This window comes from Schistocerca cancellata, chromosome 3 (assembly GCF_023864275.1).
Source record: "Schistocerca cancellata isolate TAMUIC-IGC-003103 chromosome 3, iqSchCanc2.1, whole genome shotgun sequence".
Lineage (NCBI taxonomy): Eukaryota > Metazoa > Arthropoda > Insecta > Orthoptera > Acrididae > Schistocerca > Schistocerca cancellata.
In genome coordinates this window covers 851,171,798-851,193,131 of record NC_064628.1, presented here as the reverse complement: position 1 = coordinate 851,193,131, position 21,334 = coordinate 851,171,798, and the positions used below count along the sequence as shown (strand labels likewise).

The following is a 21,334-nucleotide window of genomic DNA, read 5'->3' as shown; positions in this document are numbered from 1 at the left end:
TTCTGGACGTGTATTGTGTCACATTGTCCTGGAATTGCCGAAGTCCGTCGGAATGTACAATGGACATGAATGGATGCAGGTGGTTAGACAGGATGCTTACGTACGTGTTAGCTTTCAGAGTCGTATATAGACTTATCAGAGGTCCCATATCACTCCAACTGCACACGCCCCACACCATTACAGAGCCTCCACCAGCTTGAACAGTCCCCTGCTGACTTGCAGTGTCCATGGATTTGTGAGGTTGTCTCCATACCCGTACCCGTCCATCATCTCGATACAATTTTAAAGGAGACTCGTCCGAGAAGGTAACACGTCTCCAGTCATCAACAGTCCGATGTCAGTGTTGATGGGCCCAGGTGAGGCGTAAGGCATTGTGTCGTGATGTTTCGTTGAATGGTTCGCACGTTGATGGGCCAGCATTGAAATCTGCAGCAATTTGCGCAAGGGTTGCCCTTCCGTCACGTGGAACGATTCTCTTCAGTCGTCGTCGGTCCCGTTCTTGCAGGATCTTTTCCGGCCGCAGCGATGTCGGAGATTTGATGTTTTACCGAATTCCTGATATTCATGGTACACTCGTGAAATGCTCGTACGGGAAAATCCCAATTTCATCGCTATCTCGGAGATGCTGTGTCCCATCGCTCGTGCGCCGACTATAACACCACGTTCAAACTCACTCACATCTTGACAGCCTGTGATTGTAACAACAGTAACCAATCTAATAACTTCGCCAGAGACTTGCTGTCTTATGAAGGCATTGCCGACCGCAGCGCCGCATTCTGCCTGCCTACTGATCTCTGTATTTGAATACGCATGCCTATACCAGTATCTTTGGCGCTTCAGTGTATATTGTTTCAACTAATTGGTTATTATAACAGTGAATCATGTAATTTGGAAACGCACGACCATTACGGCTGCGTAGTAGTAACATGAGCATAATGTCACAATTTCCCTGTGTGCAGCAAAATTAAAATTTCACAATAAAGAAAATATTTTGCCTAATAATTTGGAAGAAAACTGCATACTGAAACAGCAGTACAGTAAATACTGCAATTAGAACTCATATACAAGACCGCCATCACGACAAATTAACGCTTGTCGTTATAGATTGTATTGCCCTAACTTAATCTTCATCTTCTTCTTCTTTTTCCTCTGCCTCTCCAGAGTTAGGCCAAAGGTCTGTTGCGGTCTTGCCATCTCACCTTTTCTTTGATTTACGGATTGTAGAATAATTCTTCATACTGTGTAATCTAACGAGCTGGTTGTATTACATTCGGATTTACGGTATCTCCTTGTTGTTTGTTGAGGTTTTATTCAATACATTTTATATAAATACGAACTCACCAACATACGCCGCAGATGAGACAACGCCTGAATACTGCTGCCAAGTGAACTGAGACAAACACACAACGACCACACAACATAAAAAATGTAATTCAATAATTTCTCAAATCTAGCATCGGTAATTAATTATTGTTTTGATTCTACTGGAATGGCACCTGGTTATTCAAATAGTATTTAGAGACCTATTGTTATTGAACCAAATCTTTCAATGAATGCTACTTTATACGATTTAATGAAGTTGCAAGATGTAAAGAAATCGCTTGAGTCATGCATTAATTGCAATACAGACTTTAACGATTGTGGGAAGATAATAAGGAACTGAGAACATGCTCTTATCCCAGATAACAATGCACTAGGAACATGGCAAGACAACCTCCAAATACGGTTGTAAAATCAAATACAATATAATCAAATAAGACATAAATTGTGCCTGCCGTACAATTACACAGTCGTTGTTTTTAGTGGTACAGTGCTTGTTCTTTTTGTTGTTGTGGTCTTCAGTCCTGAGACTGGTTTGATGCAGCTCTCCATGCTACGCTATTCTGTGCAAGTTTCTTCATCTCCCAGTACCTACTGCAACCTACATCCTTCTGAATATGCTTAGTGTATTCATCTCTTGGTCTCCCTCTACGATTTTTACCCTCCACGCTGCCCTCCAGTACCAAATTGGTTATCCCTTGATGCCTCAGCACATGTCCTACCAACCGATCCCTTCTTCTAGTCAAGTTGTGCCACAAACTCCTCTTCTCCCCAATTCTGTTCAATACATCCTCATTAGTTATGTGACCTACCCATCTAATCTTCAGCATTCTTCTGTAGCACCACATTTCGAAAGCTTCTATCTCTTCTTGTCTAAACTATTTATCGTCCATGCTTCACTTCCATACGTGGCTACACTCCATACAAATACTTTCAGAAACGACTTCCTGACACTTAAATCAATACTCGATGTTAACTAATTTCTATTCTTCAGAAACACTTTCCTTGCCATTGCCAGTCTACATTTTATATCCTCTCTACTTCGACGATCATCAGTTATTTTGCTCCCCAAATAGCAAAACTCCTTTACTACATTAAGTGTCTCATTTCCTAATCTAATTCCCTCAGCATCACCCGACTTAATTCGACTACATTCCATTATCCTCGTTTTGCTTTTGTTGATGTTCATCTTATACCCTCCTTTCAAGATACTGTCCATTCCGTTCAACTGCTCTTCCAAGACCTTTGCTGTCTCTGACAGCATTACAATGTCATCGACAAACCTCAAAGTTTTTATTTCTTCTCCATGGATTTTAATACCTACTCCGAACATTTCTTTTGTTTCCTTTACTGTTTCCTCAATATACAGATTGGATAATATCGGGGAGAGGCTACCACCCTGTCTCACTCCCTTCCCAACCATTGCTTCCCTTTCATGCCCCTCGACTCTTATAACTGCCATCTGGTTTCTGTACAAATTGTAAATAGCCTTTCGCTCCCTGTATTTTACCCCTGCCACCTTCAGAATTTGAAAGAGAGTATTCCAGTCAACATTATCAAACACTTTCCCTAAATCTACAAATGCTAGGAACGTAGGTTTGTCTTTCCTTAATCTACACTCCTGGAAATTGAAATAAGAACACCGTGAATTCATTGTCCCAGGAAGGGGAAACTTTATTGACACATTCCTGGGGTCAGATACATCACATGATCACACTGACAGAACCACAGGCACATAGATACAGGCAACAGAGCATGCACAATGTCGGCACTAGTACAGTGTATATCCACCTTTCGCAGCAATGCAGGCTGCTATTCTCCCATGGAGACGATCGTAGAGATGCTGGATGTAGTCCTGTGGAACGGCTTGCCATGCCATTTCCACCTGGCGCCTCAGTTGGACCAGCGTTCGTGCTGGACGTGCAGACCGCGTGAGACGACGCTTCATCCAGTCCCAAACATGCTCAATGGGGGACAGATCCGGAGATCTTGCTGGCCAGGGTAGTTGACTTACACCTTCTAGAGCACGTTGGGTGGCACGGGACACATGCGGACGTGCATTGTCCTGTTGGAACAGCAAGTTCCCTTGCCGGTCTAGGAATGGTAGAACGATGGGTTCGATGACGGTTTGGATGTACCGTGCACTATTCAGTGTCCCCTCGACGATCACCAGTGGTGTACGGCCAGTGTAGGAGATCGCTCCCCACACCATGATGCCGGGTGTTGGCCCTGTGTGCCTCGGTCGTATGCAGTCCTGATTGTGGCGCTCACCTGCACGGCGCCAAACACGCATACGACCATCATTGGCACCAAGGCAGAAGCGACTCTCATCGCTGAAGACGACACGTCTCCATTCGTCCCTCCATTCACGCCTGTCGCGACACCACTGGAGGCGGGCTGCACGATGTTGGGGCGTGAGCGGAAGACGGCCTAACGGTGTGCGGGACCGTAGCCCAGCTTCATGGAGACGGTTGCGAATGGTCCTCGCCGATACCCCAGGAGCAACAGTGTCCCTAATTTGCTGGGAAGTGGCGGTGCGGTCCCCTACGGCACTGCGTAGGATCCTACGGTCTTGGCGTGCATCCGTGCGTCGCTGCGGTCCGGTCCCAGGTCGACGGGCACGTGCACCTTCCGCCGACCACTGGCGACAACATCGTTGTACTGTGGAGACCTCACGCTCCACGTGTTGAGCAATTCGGCGGTACGTCCACCCGGCCTCCCGCATGCCCACTATACGCCCTCGCTCAAAGTCCGTCAACTGCACATACGGTTCACGTCCACGCTGTCGCGGCATGCTACCAGTGTTAAAGACTGCGATGGAGCTCCGTATGCCACGGCAAACTGGCTGACACTGACGGCGGCGGTGCACAAATGCTGCGCAGCTAGCGCCATTCGACGGCCAACACCGCGGTTCCTGGTGTGTCCGCTGTGCCGTGCGTGTGATCATGGCTTGTACAGCCCTCTCGCAGTGTCCGGAGCAAGTATGGTGGGTCTGACACACCGGTGTCAATGTGTTCTTTTTTCCATTTCCAGGAGTGTAGCTTCTAAGATAAGTCGTAGGGTCAGTAATGCCTCACGTGTTCCAACATTTCTACGGAATCCAAACTGATCTTCCCCGAGGCTAGCTTCTACCAGTTTTTCCCTTCGTCTGTAAAGAATTCGTGTTAGTATTTTGCAGCGGTGACTTATTAAACTGATAGTTCGGTAATTTTCACATCTGTCAACACCTGCTTTCTTTGGGATTGGAATTACTACATTCTTCTTGACGTCTGAGGGAATTTCGCCTGTCTCATACATCTTACTCACCAGATGGTAGAGTTTTGTTAGGCCTGGCTCCCCCAAGGCTGTCAGTAGTTCTAATGGAATGTTGTCTGCTCCCGGGGCCTTGTTTCGATTTAGGTCTTTCAGTGCTCTATTCACGCAGTATCATATCTCCCATTTCATTTTCATCTACCTCCTCTTCCATGTCCATAATATTGTCTTCAAGAACATCGCCCCTGTATAGACTATATACTCCTTCCACCTTTCTGCTTTCCCTTCTTTGCTTAGAACTGGGTTTCCATCTGAGCTCTTTATATTCATGCAAGTGGTTCTCTTTTCTGCAAAGGTCTCTTTAATTTTCCTGTAGGCAGTATCTATCTTACCCTTCTTGAGATAAGCCTCTACATCCTTACATTTGTCCTCTAGCAAACCCTGCTTAGCCATTTTGCACCCTGTCGATCTAATTTTTGAGACGTTTGTGTTCCTTTTTGCCTGTTTCACTTACTGCATTTTTGTATTTTCTCCTTTCATCAAGTAAATTCAGTATCTCTTCTGTTACCCGAGGATTTCTACTAGCCCCCGTCTTTTTACCTACTTGATCCTCTGCTGCCTTCACTATTTCATTGCTCAAAGCTACCCATTCTTCTTCTACTGTATTTCTTTCCCCCATTCCTGTCAATTGTTCCCTTATGCTCTCCATGAAACTCTGTACAACCTCTGGTTCTTTCAGTTTATCCAGATCCCATCTCCTTAAATTCCCAACGTTTTGCAGTTTCTTCAGTTTTAATCTACAGTTCATAACCAATAGATTGTGGTCAGATTCCACATCTGCCCCTGGAAATGTCTTACAATTTTAAATCTTGTTCCTAAATCTCTGTCTTATCATTACATAATCTGTCTGAAACCTTTTAGAATCTCCAGGGTTCTTCCATGTATACAACCTTCTTTCATGATTCTTGAACCAAGTGTTAGCTATGATTAAGTTATGCTACGTTTCCTTCTTTTCCTTTTCCTACTGTCAAATTCCAGTCACCCATGACTATTAAATTTTCGTCTCCCTTCACTACCTGAATAATTTCTTTTATCTCATCATACATTTCCTCAATTTCTTCATCATCTGCAGAGCTAGTTGGCATATAAACTTGTACTACTGTAGTAGGCGTAGGCTTCGTGTCTATCTTGGCCACAACAATGCGTTCACTATGCTGTTTGTAGTAGCTTACCCGCACTCCTATTTTCCTATTCATTATTAAAGCCACTCCTGCATTACCCCTATTTGATTTTGTATTTATGATCCTGTATTCGCCTGACCAAAAGTCTTGTTCCTCCTTCCACCGAACTTCACTCATTCCCACTATATCTAACTTTAACCTATCCATTTCCCTATTTAAATTTTCTAACCTACCTGCCCGATTAAGGGATCTGACATTCCACGCTCCGATCCGTAGAACGCCAGTTTTCTTTCTCTTGATAACGACGTCCTCTTGAGTAGTCCCCGCCCGGAGATCCGAATGGGGGACTATTTTATCTCCGGAATATTTTTCCCAAGAGGACGCCATCATCATTTAATCATACAGTAAAGCTGCATACCCTCGGGAAAAATGACGGCTGTAGTTTCCCCTTGCTTCCAGCCCTTCGCAGTACCAAAACAGCAAGGCCGTTTTGGTTAGTGTTACAGGGCCAGATCAGTCAATCATCCAGACTGTTGCCCCTGCAACTACTGAAAAGGCTGCTGCCCCTCTTCAGGAACCACACGTTTGTCTGGCCTCTCAACAGATACCCCTCCGTTGTGGTTGCACCTACGGTACGGCTATCTGTATCGTTGAGGCACGCAAGCCTCCCCACCAACGGCAAGGTCTATGGTTCATGGGTGGGGGGGTGGGGGGTGGGAGGGTGCTGAAGACGATGCAAATCATTGTTACGGAGAAACTGTGTGGTTGAAGACTAGAACGCTCCTCCGAGACTTCTTGGTTCACTGCATCAGTTGCACCCTACGTCAACAAACTATTTATTGGACTTATTTCAATATCGAACTTTCCCCATTGTTTTCATCCTCTGCAACCCTTTCTAGTAACGTGGTGGTTATTCCGAGCCACCTTAACACTGCAGCTATCATCCTGTCCTTAGTGTCAGTTACTTCCGTAAGTTCCTTCGTCGAATGTGCGGTTAACCTCCTCATATGTTACCTTATTAGTACACCTAACCTTCAACTTCTTTTAGTAGAACCACGCCTCAAGCGCTTCGATTCTCTTCTTCTCCGGCCATCCCACACTTCATGATTCACCACCACAGAATGCTGTGCCGCATATGAACGGCGTCAGATCTTTTTCCTCAAGTAAAGGCCTATGTTTGGTTCAGATGGCTTTGAGCACTATGGGACTTAACATCGATGGTCATCAGTCCCCTAGAACTTAGAACTACTTAAATCTAACTAACCTAAGGACATCACACAACACCCAGTCATCACGAGGCAGAGAAAATCCCTGACCCCGCCTATGTTTGATACTAGTACACCAATTTTGGCCTCTTATCCTGTGCTAAACTACTTCACATGTCCTCCTTTCTTCGTCTGTCATGGCTTATTTTGCTTTCAAGGGAGAAGAATTCCTTCACTTCGTGGTCACAAACTTTTTAAGTTAAGTTTATCGCTAATTTTATTCTGGTACTCATCAATAATTTCATCTTCCTTCGGTTTACTCTCAACGTGTAATCTGTACTCATTAGATTGTTCTTTCCATTCAACAGGTCCTGTAATTGTTCTTTGCTTTCACAGAGGATACAATGTCATCAGCGAATCTTATCATTGATATCTTTTCAACCTGAGTTTTATTTCCACTCTTGAAACTTCTTTTGTTTCTGTCAGTGCTTCTTCGATGAATAAACTGCACAGTAGAAGTGAAAGACTGCATCACTGCATCAATTCTGTAACATTATGGTCAGGTCCTGCAGAAAGTGTCATCACTTCTGTGTCTCTATGCTGTTCATTTTTGGAACACAATCTACAGTACAATGCTCAAGCACGTACAGTGCAAGCTCTTACTGATTTGTTTGACAGATGGGACTGCTAAGTGCTATACCACCCACTGCACTCCCCTGACTTAAGCCCTCGTGGGTTCAACTCGATTTCTAAACTGAAGGAAACACTTCTCGGCATTCGCTTCAGAACTGTTACAAATTCGTCTGGCAACAGACCGCGCCGCTCGAACTGTCAACACAACTGGCACTGCTAAGAGTATCCTACCATTTCCACATCGCTGGCAACGGGTTATACACAATGCTGGGGACTACTTTGAAGGTCAGTAAAACTTTGAAACACTTATCTACTTTATACGAACTGCAAATAAATAGTTGCCACTATTAAAGTTCGAACCCTCGTATTTGTCATCTATGTTATGGGGACTATAAACATCCTGCCGCTCTTGTTCCTTGACGAGGTTTAAAAAACTCTCTACTGCCGTTGGATTAACTTTCCTACATAATTTGTAATTATATTCGACATTCGTTTGAGTAAAAAAAGCCTTTGAATGTTAAAATTTCTGCATAATAGTCTGAAAGGCCATTCACCCTTTTACTAACAGAATGGCCATCTAGTAATGAAGAATGAATAAAAATATTGTCTATGGTTGTGTTACTGTTCCCCTGCACCCTAGTTGGAAAAAACACAGTCTGCATCACATCATATGAATTTAGGAGATCTACCAACATCCTTTTCCTTGCACAGTCACATACAAAATTAATGTTGAAGTGACCACATATAACTAATATCTGGTTTTTCGTATAATGCGAATCAAGAACCCTCTCTAGCTTGAGCAGAAATGCTCTGAAGTCAGAGTTAGGGACCTATAGACAACAAAAATTAGAAGTTTAGTTTCACTAAATTCAACTGCAGCTACACAATATTCAAATATCTGTTCACTGCATTGAAGTGATACATCTATGCACTCAAATTGAATACTGTTTTTTACGTACATGGTCACTCCCCCACTCCGCAAAGAACTCCTTGAAAAACAGCCAGCTAATCTGTATGGAAGCCTCTGAATTGTCAAATTATTTAAATGATGCTCCGATATACCAATAATTTCAGAGTCAACATCTATAAGCAGTTCACTAACTTTATCACTAATACCTCTTATATTCTGATGAAATATGCTAATTCCTTCTCTACTTGGAAACATGACGTCCTCTGAAGGTGATTCCTTAATTAGAGGGACTTCCTTTAAGCAGGTATACCTCTCAGCTGACTTAAATCTAAAAAAAGTGGAGCTCTAACACCAACTACTACAGGAATTTTTCTATGAGTGTTCCCACCACCACCCACTACACTGTCCGATATAAGTTTTGTCAGCCTCCCTTCCCATACCTACTGAGGTGCAGGCCATGTCTAGTGAAACCCGATCTACTGACAGACTCAACTGGCACCACTGCAATGTGACCCATGCCCTCTGTCATCAGTGCCTTCTCCAGCCCCAAGTTAACACGCGTAACAACCGCATTAAGGTGAGGCCGACCATGACACTGAAAAAGTTGCACGAAATGCACATTAGTGCCACCAGTTTGAGTAGATAATCCTGTTCCATCCACTATCACTACCTAATGCTCCTTCGTAAAATTCCTACAGAACTCCCCTATGCTGTCAGTCACGTGTGCCAACCCTGCACTAGGCTTCACAATGCTATTGACCTATTCACTTCCCAACACTTCCTGCAACTGCTGGCCCACACCTCTAGCATGTGAACTACCTAGCAGCAGAATCTTCTTCTTTCTGTTAGACTTCGCAACTGACTTAGGCCTCCTAACTGCTGAGGACTGCTGCATGTTTCCTACACCTGCAATTACAAGAGGCTCCTCTCCACTCAACTCTGACAACTGGTCAAATCCATTGCATATACGCAAATTGTAAGTAGGCTGTTTATGTTTTCTTTATGTAAGTAGGCTGTTTATGTTTTCTTATTGGCAACGTTATGTAGCGCTCTATATGAAAATCACTGGCTGTGCTGTGTGCAGTCTGTGGCTAGTTTGCATTGTTGTCTGCCATTGTAGTGTTGGGCAGCGGCAGCTGGATGTGAACAGCGCGTAGCGTTGCGCAGTTGGAGGTGAGCCGCCAGCAGTGGTGGATGTGGGGAGAGAGATGGCGGAGTTTTGTAATTTGTTATGAACTGCTATATATATTATGACTATTAAGGTAAATACATTGTTTGTTCTCTATTAATATCTTTCATTTGCTAACTATGCCTATCAGTAGTTAGTGCCTTCCGTAGTTTGAATCTTTTATTTAGCTGGCAGTAGCAGTTCATAACAAATTACAAAACTCCGCCATCTCTCTCCCCACATCCACCACTGCTGGCGGCTCACCTCCAACTGCGCAACGCTACGCGCTGTTCACATCCAGCTGCCGCTGCCCAACACTACAATGGCAGACAACAATGCAAACTAGCCACAGACTGCACACAGCACAGCCAGTGATTTTCATATAGAGCGCTACATAACGTTGTCAATAAGAAAACATAAACAGCCTACTTACATAAAGAAAACATAAACAGCCTACTTACATAGCCTCCACGCTCCCCCCAAAAAATTTTACAAATTTTTTTGGGCAGTGGCCAATACAGATTTGAAATTTTTTTTCGTAATTACAGTAAGAAAGATATCAAATGCACACACTTATTAATACAATGTTGGTCAAAAGCTAAAATTTTCTCACAGTCCATAAAGATAGTCCTGATCATTCGTCATAAGAGTAATTACAGTTTTTGTTTTTCACAAAGTCTCAATAGTAAAAGAGAATGCACACGGAAATAATTGCAGTAGTTCGAGTAATGAAGATTTTTGTGAGGTAAGTGATTTCTGAAAGGTATAGTTTAATGTTACTCAGGGCCATTCTTTTGCAGGGATCTTTGATAGTCAGATTGCGTTGTGCTAAAAATATTGTGTGTCACTTTAGTGAATGTTTGAGTACGTCCAGTTTTGCTCAGCTGTTTGAAAAGCACATAGTGTAAGACGTTTATCAGCACAGTCGTGTATAATTGTTCTAAAGGGGACGTTTCATAAAATTACAACTGAATACCTCCTCCTCCTAGCTGCCTTCTTGTCAACTGAAGTAACCAGTTTGAAACAGTTCGCTGTGACAGTGTGATCTCAACTGCTGCTCAAATTGCTCCTGCAGATGCAGTAGGATGCGCCAGTCATTGCCCGAACACGATGGTCTTTCCTCTCGGTAGGGCCACGTGGGCGTCCGGAGCTCGCTCTTCTTGCGTCCGTCCACTCTCGTGACCACCTCTGCCAGCGGTCATGTACAGTGGCTATTATTCCAGCCAAGTCTTTCTGAAATATCACAGAAGAACATCCAGGTTCTCGTAACCCAATTATATGACCTCGTTACAGATCAGTCAGGTGTTGATAATGGCCTCCTTGTCGCCTTAAAGGCATTCTTGCTGACATCAACTCACCACGTCCAATCTCAAATGTAACTAAAGTTCACGACATTTACAGTGTGTAAGTTTAAAGCAAACCTGATTTGCACCCTCATAGTGGCGCTACTGGCGCCATTCTTATGCGACTGGCGCGAAATTTGGGTAGATATCATCTTTCAGATGTAGAAAAACGCCTAATAACTTACCTTTATGTTGCATAAGTCCGTGTTGGTGTCGCGATTTTTTTCTATCAGTATTGTTCCCTCATCTAAACATAATTACAAAGCAAAGCTGTACGCTGTAAAATTTATTGCCTCAGTCAATGACTATAACCCTGTCCTCCTTGCTGTTTAACGTCTTTTTCGATGTTGTTCACGAATATTGCACCCTCTTTGACGATTATAGTCAGTTCAAGTCTGGTTATGGCCTATTAAGCTGGAAACCAGCTAACGAAATATATCAGTGCTATGTAACATGTTTTACAATGATAAGGACAGCTTGCGAAAGTGCGGTAAAATGTTAGGCGCCGTTGTAATGCATGCAGTTAGACTGGCAGTCCGTCACTTGGAGCAGCTGCTATAAACTTATTTTATTGTGGAGGCTCTTTAACGTGGTAGTTTTACGCGGTGGTGGTGGGGGGTGGGGGGGCCAGGGACCAATGTTTTCAACTATGATGGTGGAAAATACCGGTAGCGGCCAGATCTCATTGACGACACCGCCAACCTTGACAAGCAATTGCACTGTAGCCGTTACCGTGTGATTTGTATACTCCACTTGGCGTTGTGTTGGCTTTGCTCTTTGTTGTCGTATATAATTTTGAAATGACTGAAGAGACCAATCCTAGTCCATCACCAGGTTGGAGTACGCCTCCCACCGACACCAGAGGACGCAGAAGTCACGCATATTGGTTGCCAGCCCCGGGAAAAAACCCGCAGCCCCCCTCTCCCTTATCGAGCGAGGTGGCGCTGTGGTTAGCACACTGGACTCCCATTTGGGAGGACAACGGTTCAAACCCCCGTCGGGCCATCTTGATTTAGGTTTTCTGTGATTTCCAAAATCAGGCAAACGCCGGGATAGTTCCTTTGAAAGGGCACAGCCGACTTCCTTCCCCATCCCTCCATAATCCGATGGGACTGATGACTTTACTATTTGGGCCACTATCTCAAATCAACCAACCAACCTTCTCTCCCATTGAGCACTCTGCTGGAGACACTTTCAATGACGAGTCTAAATGTCTGTACAAGAGTGGCAGCCTACTCTTCCTAGAGACAAGAAACCACAGAAGGTAGTGATGTTGGACGCTGGGGTCTGCAGCGAGGTCGACTCTGTAACTGATTCCAGTAATTCGAGGTTCTGGGACTTTGGACAGGTCTGTCGATTACGAGAATGTTATTGTCCTCAGACTTTTCACAGACTTTAACTCTTCCTCTGCTATATGTAAACAGTATATAACGTTGTAAAATATGTTTGTTTATGCTCGCGGCACGCCGTTACATTAAAGCGCTCGCGCTGTATTTGGTGTAAGGGGTAAGATATTGATGTCAACAAAAAGGTACACTATTGAACGAATGCTTCCGGACACCTGTTGGTGGACTTCAATATAGGGTGCGCCCAACCTTCGTCTTTATGACGGTTTGAACTCTGCTGGAGACACTTTCAATGACGAGTCTAAATGTCTGTAGAAGAATGGCGGCCTACTCTTCCCAGAGACAAGAAACCACAGAAGGTAGTGATGTTGGACGCTGGGGTCTGCAGCGAGGTCGACTTTGTAACTGATTCCAGTAATTCGAGGTTCTGGGGCTTTGGACAGGCCTGTCGATTACGAGAATGTTATTGTCCTCAGACTTTTCACAGACTTTAACTCTTCCTCTGCTATATGTAAACAGTATATAACGTTGTAAAATATGTTTGTTTATGCTCGCGGCACGCCGTTACATTAAAGCGCTCGCGCTGTATTTGGTGTAAGGGGTAAGATATTGATGTCAACAAAAAGGTACACTATTGAACGAATGCTTCCGGACACCTGTTGGTGGACTTCAATATAGGTTGCGCCCAACCTTCGTCTTTATGACGGTTTGAACTCTGCTGGAGACACTTTCAATGACGAGTCTAAATGTCTGTAGAAGAATGGCAGCCTACTCTTCCCAGAGACAAGAAACCACAGAAGGTAGTGATGTTGGACGCTGGGGTCTGCAGCGAGGTCGACTTTGTAACTGATTCCAGTAATTCGAGGTTCTGGGGCTTTGGACAGGCCTGTCGATTACGAGAATGTTATTGTCCTCAGACTTTTCACAGACTTTAACTCTTCCTCTGCTATATGTAAACAGTATATAACGTTGTAAAATATGTTTGTTTATGCTCGCGGCACGCCGTTACATTAAAGCGCTCGCGCTGTATTTGGTGTAAGGGGTAAGATATTGATGTCAACAAAAAGGTACACTATTGAACGAATGCTTCCGGACACCTGTTGGTGGACTTCAATATAGGTTGCGCCCAACCTTCGTCTTTATGACGGTTTGAACTCTGCTGGAGACACTTTCAATGACGAGTCTAAATGTATGTAGAAGAATGGCAGCCTACTCTTCCCAGAGACAAGAAACCACAGAAGGTAGTGATGTTGGACGCTGGGGTCTGCAGCGAGGTCGACTTTGTAACTGATTCCAGTAATTCGAGTTTCTGGAACTTTGGACAGGCCTGTCGATTACGAGAATGTTATTGTCCTCAGACTTTTCACAGACTTTAACTCTTCCTCTGCTATATGTAAACAGTATACAACGTTGTAAAATATGTTCAATCCTTCCGCATTTAAGGGTACCACACCCTCCCTATCTAATCCATGTTAATTTAGGCAAGTATTTGATCCATTTCTGAAAAAACTGTTTGATTCAGGACCTTAATATTTTTACTGCTTGTTTAATGATGCTAATAGAGTCAACTGTACTAAAATCTACCCAATCCATTTTATAATTTTTAAGAAATACTATTTTTAATTTATCAACAAAAATATTAAGTTTTTTCTGCAGACAATATTTGTTGTGTACTTCCTAATTGGGGAATATTAATGAATGTAGTACCAGAGGTGGCTTTTTATGTTATGCAGAGTCTCTGAAAATTTCATTCATTTATCTATGATATTTTCTTATATAATGGGGTATATGTATTGAAAATTTTAGTTTGCGGGAAATTGACTGTAAAGAAAATCTTTTGACATTTGTTACTTGCAGTTAATTAAAACTGTCCTGTTGCATATGGTGGCCCTTCTTTGGCCTCTAGCAGGTCTTCCAGCTTCTTTTTCACCTTCCTGGATGTTTGTCTTGCTTTCTTGGCCATATTGGATGCAGATCTGTCTGCTTCGGCTATCCTCATTTTATCGCAATGTTGCAGCCCAGTGATCATATTTTCACCAGGATTAATTCCCAGCTTTTTCAGTACCCAACACTTTCCAATATTACCACAATTAAATGTAATAACAGCATCATAAACTCCTAGTTTCATTGTATGCATGCCTACAAATACAGTTTTAGGAAGGCGGTTTCAAATTATGCTGTTGAAACATTCATTTGGGTTCTGTGTATGCCCATGCAGACATTTACTTAGAAAGTCAGGATGAGCCAAATCTCTGAAAATAGGTTTAATTGCTGTAATAACAGAAGAAGGAAGAGAATGTTGGTGAGAAAAGATTCTCCAGTTGCCTGAGCCCTATTGTCTTTGCACCATTTTCTCCTGATCGACAAAATCCACGACATGGCTTATCATCAGTAGAGAACTTATGGAAGCATATGGCTCAAACATCTCTCTTCATTGCCTCCAGATTTTCTTTATTTCTCCTAATTGCCTGCCCATAATATACCTGCAAGTTTTCTATTTCAGTTTTAATTATCCGACCCTGTTCGGTCAACAATTTTCCATCTTCTAATATTTTTCCTCTCATATCAACAGTTAGTTTTCTCAGCCTTGTTCTCAAACGTTTTTGAGCATTCTATTTTGCTTATAATGGCATCTCCATATGGCTTAGAGTTCACCACATTGTTGTGTGCCTTACTGTCACCATCGCCCAAATATTAGGTGTATCTTACGCCTCTTGTTTCTACAGAGCGATGAAATATTTTTTGTACTCCATGAACTTCCATACCACCACTTGTTCCTCTAAAATTAGCCACTCAGTTGTCTTCTCTATGTTCATTGACTTTACAACATTTGCAATATTTAGACATTATCTGACATTATCTCCACATCTAACACTTTACTAGTGTCTACACTCGTGGCAGTCACTACTCCATTCAGAGAAGTATGTCCTCTTTTCTGCCAATTTCCGTCAAGTGCAACTGCAATATCCGAACATCCATTTTTTACTGCCACGTTCCACAATGTTCGACAGTCACTGTCTCTCAGTACGTGAGGTCTGCCTGGTTTAGCTGGATATACATCTTTCCCGAATTTGTGATTATTTAACATGTATGCTTGTGTTAACGGATAGTAATTCGAGGACTGTTTTTCACTGTGAGTTGGTTTACGTTCCGTATGAACTAATTCAGTTATTTATTCCTGCTTTTTTCCCCAGTCTGCTTAAGGTAAGAGGGGAGCATTTTACTCACGTAACTGTGACATTTTAAGAGCTGAATGCGTGTAATTTCAGTTCAAAGCCATCACTGAGCTGTCTTACAATGGAGTGGTTCTGATGTGTCAAACTTGTATGAAGACTAGTCTCGTCCATGCCATACAAGCTAGACAAATCAAAAATAAAACTATAGTCACTGCTGTAACAAGAGAATTGACAGTCAAATCCATATGCTTCCAAACATTTTGTCAGCTTACTGTACAGCAACAAAAAAGTAAAGCCATAACGAATATTCCTGAAACCTGTGAATGTTTTTATTTCGTCGCACCACTGACTGAACTGTAATTCATCACATTGCTCTAATTCCTGCTACACACATCAGAGCATTTCCTTTTCTTGGCAGCTTGACACTCAAATAGGATGATGATGATGATGATGATGTTTGGATTGTGGGGCGCTGAACTGCGCGGTCATCGGCGCCCATACAGAGTCCCAATTTTTACACAGTCCAATTTTTTATCAATCCAATCTAGCGACTGTTACGAATGATGATGACTAAATGATGAGGACAACACAAACACACAGTCCCCAGCCAGAGAAAATCCCCAAACGGCCGGGAATCAAATCCGGGACCCCGTGATCCAGAGGCAGCAGCGCTAGCCACTAGACCACGAGCTGCGGACTCTCAGGTAGGATGGCTGAAATGGTGCTAACACCGGCGGTTTTCGAGGTAACGTAAGTTGACTGCCGTCGTCGCTCATCATGCTATGTTCTCGAACAATATCGTTTTCCGTTAAATGCTTTAGGCGAACTTCTGCTTCAGAAACTAGCCTGTTAAGTGAAGAAAATTCCATTTAGCTCACAGAAAATCCTCCTTACAGGAAACGAACGAGATAACACTATTCTTCGATCTATAATTGGGAGTGTAGTAAGGCACACAGCAAGTAGTTGTCGTTTGAAGAATTTTGTAAAAAAAATTAACGTGTTCTTCAGATATGTGCAACCAAAATGTACACTTGGTTTACGGCAATAGCTTTACAGATGCTAAGTGAGAAGAGTCATTAATTTGCTGCAGGAAATACTGTTAGCTTCTTCATGTTAAACACCAGTTAATTGTTACTCGTGATGCACTATAGATTGCACAATAAACTGAACAAGGATCCATTACATACAATAATCGACAAACAACAGATAACAAACACTTCGAACTACGTAAACGATCTCTGGCCGGCCTCCGGCTATGACGTCATGTCCATTCTCCGTTCAAGCAGCCAGGTCAAGTAGTTCTACAAGGGCCTCGCTGCGGTACGCATAAGTACTGTACTATTAGATCGCCAATGTTGACAGAGGCAGCCACAGAATACTCGTAACCCGAAGTCAGCTTGCTTTCAAGGTGGTGGCAAAGTTTCATCTGATCCAGAAATGAGGATCAAAAATGGCTCTGAGCATTATGGGATTTAACATCTGAGGTCATCAGTCCCCTAGAACTTAGAACTACTGAAACCTAACTAACCTAAAGACATCACACACATCCATGCCCGAGGCAGGATTCGAACCTGCGACCGTAGCGGTCTCGCGGTTCCAGAACTGCTTGGGCACACCGGCTGGCGAAATGAGGATCCCTCGTTCAGGACATGGTCAACAAGCTACAGATGTATATACTAATTACCAGTACAGATCCATGTTGTTAAAATCTCTCTCTCTCTCTCTCTTTGTCTACCCTTCACTCTCTTCCTAAGCGTGACATAGGAACATTAGTTACGAGGTGCATTCAAGTTCTAAGGCCTCCGATTTTTTTTCTCCGGACTGGAAAGAGATAGAAACATGCACATTGTTTTAAAATGAGGCCGCATTCATTGTCAATACGTCAAAGAGATGGCAGCACCGTACGACAGATGGAATTTTACCGCCAGCGGCGAGAGTGAGAACTGTTTTAAATACTTAAAATGGCGACGTTTTCCTTACTTGAACAGCGTGCAATCATTCGTTTTCTGAATTTGCGTGGTGTGAAACCAATTGAAATTCATCGACAGTTGAAGGAGACATGTGGTAATGGAGTTATGGATGTGTCGAAAGTGCGTTCGTGGGTGCGACAGTTTACTGAAGGCACAACATCATGTGACAACAAACCGAAACAACCTGGGGCTCACACAAGCTGGTCTGAGGACATGATCGAGAAAGTGGAGAGAATTGTTTTGGGGGATCGCCGAATGACTGTTGAACAGATCGCATCCAGAGTTTGCATTTCTGTGGGTTCTGTGCACACAATCCTGCATGACGAACTGAAAATGCGAAAAGTGTCATCCAGGTGGGTGCCACGAATGCTGACTGACGACCACATGGCTGCCCATGTGGCATGTTGCCAAGCAATGTTGACGTGCAACGACAGCACGAATGGGACTTCCTTTTCGTCGGTTGTGACAATGGGTGAGACGTGGATGCCATTTTTCAATCCAGAAACAAAGCGCCAGTCAGCTCAATGGAAGCACACAGATTCACCGCCACCAAAAAAATTTCGGGTAACCACCAGTGCTGCAAAATGATGTTGTCCATGTTCTGGGACAGCGAGGGCGTAATCCTTACCCATTGCGTTCCAAAGGGCACTACGGTAACAGGTGCATCCTACGAAAATGTTTTGAAGAACAAATTCCTTCCTGCAGTGCAACAAAAACGTCCGGGAAGGGCTGCGCGTGTGCTGTTTCACCAAGACAACGCACCCGCACATCGAGCTAACGTTACGCAACAGTTTCTTCGTGATAACAATTTTGAAGTGATTCCTCATGCTCCCTACTCACCTGACCTAGCTCCTAGTGACTTTTGGCTTTTTCCAACAATGAAAGACACTCTCCGTGGCCGCACATTCACCAGCCGTGCTGCTATTGCCTCAGCGATTTTCCAGTGGTCAAAACAGACTCCTAAAGAAGCCTTCGCCGCTGCCATGGAATCATGGCGTCAGCGTTGTGAAAAATGTGTACGTCTGCAGGGCGATTACGTCGAGAAGTAACGCCAGTTTCATCGACTTCGGGTGAGTAGTTAATTAGAAAAAAAATCGGAGGCCTTAGAACTTGAATGCACCTCGTATTGCTCACCCAGTTCGTCCGTAACGGAAATGTTTCGGGAAGAAAGTCGTCCAGGTCACGCACCATATATTTGTTTATTTACAAAATCCTTTCGGCTACTGCCATCTTCATAGCAGGCTACAAAATACGAAAAATTAAGAAGTTAAAAAATTAATTGTGTGACAAATACCTCTTATCTTTACATTCCTTTAATCTTTAGATCTGATAGTGGAAGCAGCAAAAACAATTTTATCAATAAAGAAATATCTTTAAGCGACCTAGACAGGCTTTATTCACACAATATGCAGATTTATCACAGACCCATTCAGGAAATTCATTTCCTTTATCAATAAATAGGAAAATGTTTTGTTTTCGTTCCGTGTGGAACACGTAGCTGACCATCGAGCCGTCTCGTACAAAATGCTGCTAAAGCGGTGACAGCTGGAGGCAAGCACAAGGCAGGAGCAAGTGCTGCTCGAACCGTCCGAGCTGACACTCGGCGCGGTGGCTGCTGGGAGTGACTGTAAAAAGGGAAACGCATTTAGGGTAGCTCCCATGTGCCACCGCGCCGAGTGTCAGCTCGGACTGTGCGAATACTGATCTAATATTTGGGAGCTGAGCACCCACATTTCTTCAACTGATATTTCGGCCTTATAGCTTCCTGCCTTCTTCCAAGTGAACTGACAGAATGAAGCTACAGCACTCGCGTCTGTTATTTTAAAAACGACAGCTTTGACACTTGGCCAGAGATGTTCCGTGGCAAAGCGTTCTGTAGGAACTGAATCAGTGCCTGGACACTCGATTCATGGTGGGACATCGATGCATCACTAGGAGCTACTCTAGGGTGTCCATTTCATTCTCATTGAAAAAGGAGACGTTTAGAATAAATTAGAGAAAAACCTGGGACAATGAAGAAAGAAAAAACGGTACATAAATATTGTATTGACTAAATTTAATACGCATACAAGTTTACCTTTACAACGTGCACTCAGATGATCCCAAATCACTTTTTACAATTATTTGCCACACTATCACCGTACTTTTCACTTTTATGTACTTCATCAAGAAGTGCATTTTCGTTTGAAATTGTATCATAAAAGCCAGTACACGATACACCATTACAGTGTGTTTTGACAATGAGCAAGGCCCTCACTGTTTCAACTTTCATTCTGTTTTTTTCATCTGACCACAAAGAGTTCACTAACGAAAACACACGTTCCACAGCAGCATTTGACCCAGGAATTGTCAGACAAAACTCCACCAAATGAATAATGTTTTTCCTTTGATGTAAGCAAATATTTTACACCACGTTGCACTAACACTTTCTTTGTCTCCTTCTTCACTTTTTATGAAGTTCTGTGCACATGAAAATTCATCGAACAGTTCGTCTTCATCTACAGGAAAATTTGGTACAATACTTTTAACAAAAACACAACAGTCCTGAATATCCTTCCACTGTAGCTGCTCCTTTTCAGTATTAACCGAGTCAAATGCTTTAAAAGGTCTGAGAAATAGTTTACATAGTAGTCGCTCACGCATTTATTTGCTCTTTTCGTTTGATCACTCATGCGATGTTTCTTCGTCTTAATGTGATCCACAATGTCATACCTTCCACCATGACCAATAGCAAATTTTGATCTGCACAACGCACATTCTACAGTTTCTCCACTACCAGTGGAGAAAACTCGCTTTTTTTTATTGCTGTTAAAATTACACTTTCGTTTTGGCATGATGAAACAGAGATTGCACAGTGCAAAACATTAACAGTGTGGTGACGAAAGCCAGAGAGCAAGTATAAGTGGTGTAGAGTATCTCTGGACCGAAAGGACGGATTCAGTGGATCGATTTAGAAGAATCTTCGTTGTTATTCCTAACCTATAGTGCGTTTAAAATTACTTGCGATTTTTGACAGTTCGGTACATGTTTGGGGTATGCTGAAAGTCATCACACGCTTCCTAGCGTAAATAGTTGCGCAGTTAATAGCAAGTCAAACAACCAGTAGCGTAAAATACTCTAGCCAAGCGGAATCATAAAAAAAGGGGCATTTGAGCGTCCCCTAAAAAACTTTCGGGACAGCGGGACACTTTGGGAAATAAACGCGACTGTCCCGGGAAAAACGGGACGAATGGACACGCTAAGCTACTCTGTAGTGACATCTTTGCAAACTGATCAAAGAACGTAACGAATTACGTGCATTATCCACAATAAATCCGCTATCTCTTTTAATTAAACCGCTCGTCAAACGAATTTCCAGTGTTTCCCACACTACTGAGTCCCAGAATCGACACTTGCTACTGTACTCTGTATGATAGTGTTGAAATTTTAGCGGCGACTGCTGCTGCACGTTCGAAATATAATGGTCGCTTAATACTCTACGAAAATATTAAGATGCAGAGAAGCGGGCAGCTGGACCTTCACCCACCTGGCGTCAGTCGGTTTGTACATGACGTCGAACTTGTCGGCCATGACGTCACTCGTGGTGGCCCACGACACTTTGATGGTGGTAGGGCTGAGGAACATCACTGTGATGTTCTCGGGCACCATGCTGGCTCCGGGCATCGAACCTGCGGTACAAGAGAGAGAACCGTTATTAATTGTGAATTAAAACTGCAGAGGTACATCACCAGTCTCGTGCAAAATTTATCGTACATCTGGGTGTAACAACAACTGAAAACTACCATACTATATCTCACGCGTACATGTAGTTCTCTGTTAATACTTTCATA

At 43.2% G+C, this 21,334-nt stretch overlaps 1 protein-coding gene across 3 annotated transcripts in view; it reads right to left on the bottom strand.

The window, feature by feature from the left end:
• The window catches only part of LOC126175906 (fibronectin type III domain-containing protein 5), a 942,320-nt gene that overhangs the window by 134,009 nt on the left and 786,977 nt on the right, over window positions 1-21,334 (bottom strand). For all 3 annotated transcript variants that reach the window (XM_049922970.1, XM_049922971.1, XM_049922972.1), the window contains exon 4: window positions 21,031-21,172. In XM_049922970.1, coding sequence (XP_049778927.1) covers window positions 21,031-21,172 — 142 coding nt within the window. The remainder of the gene's footprint in view (window positions 1-21,030; window positions 21,173-21,334) is intronic.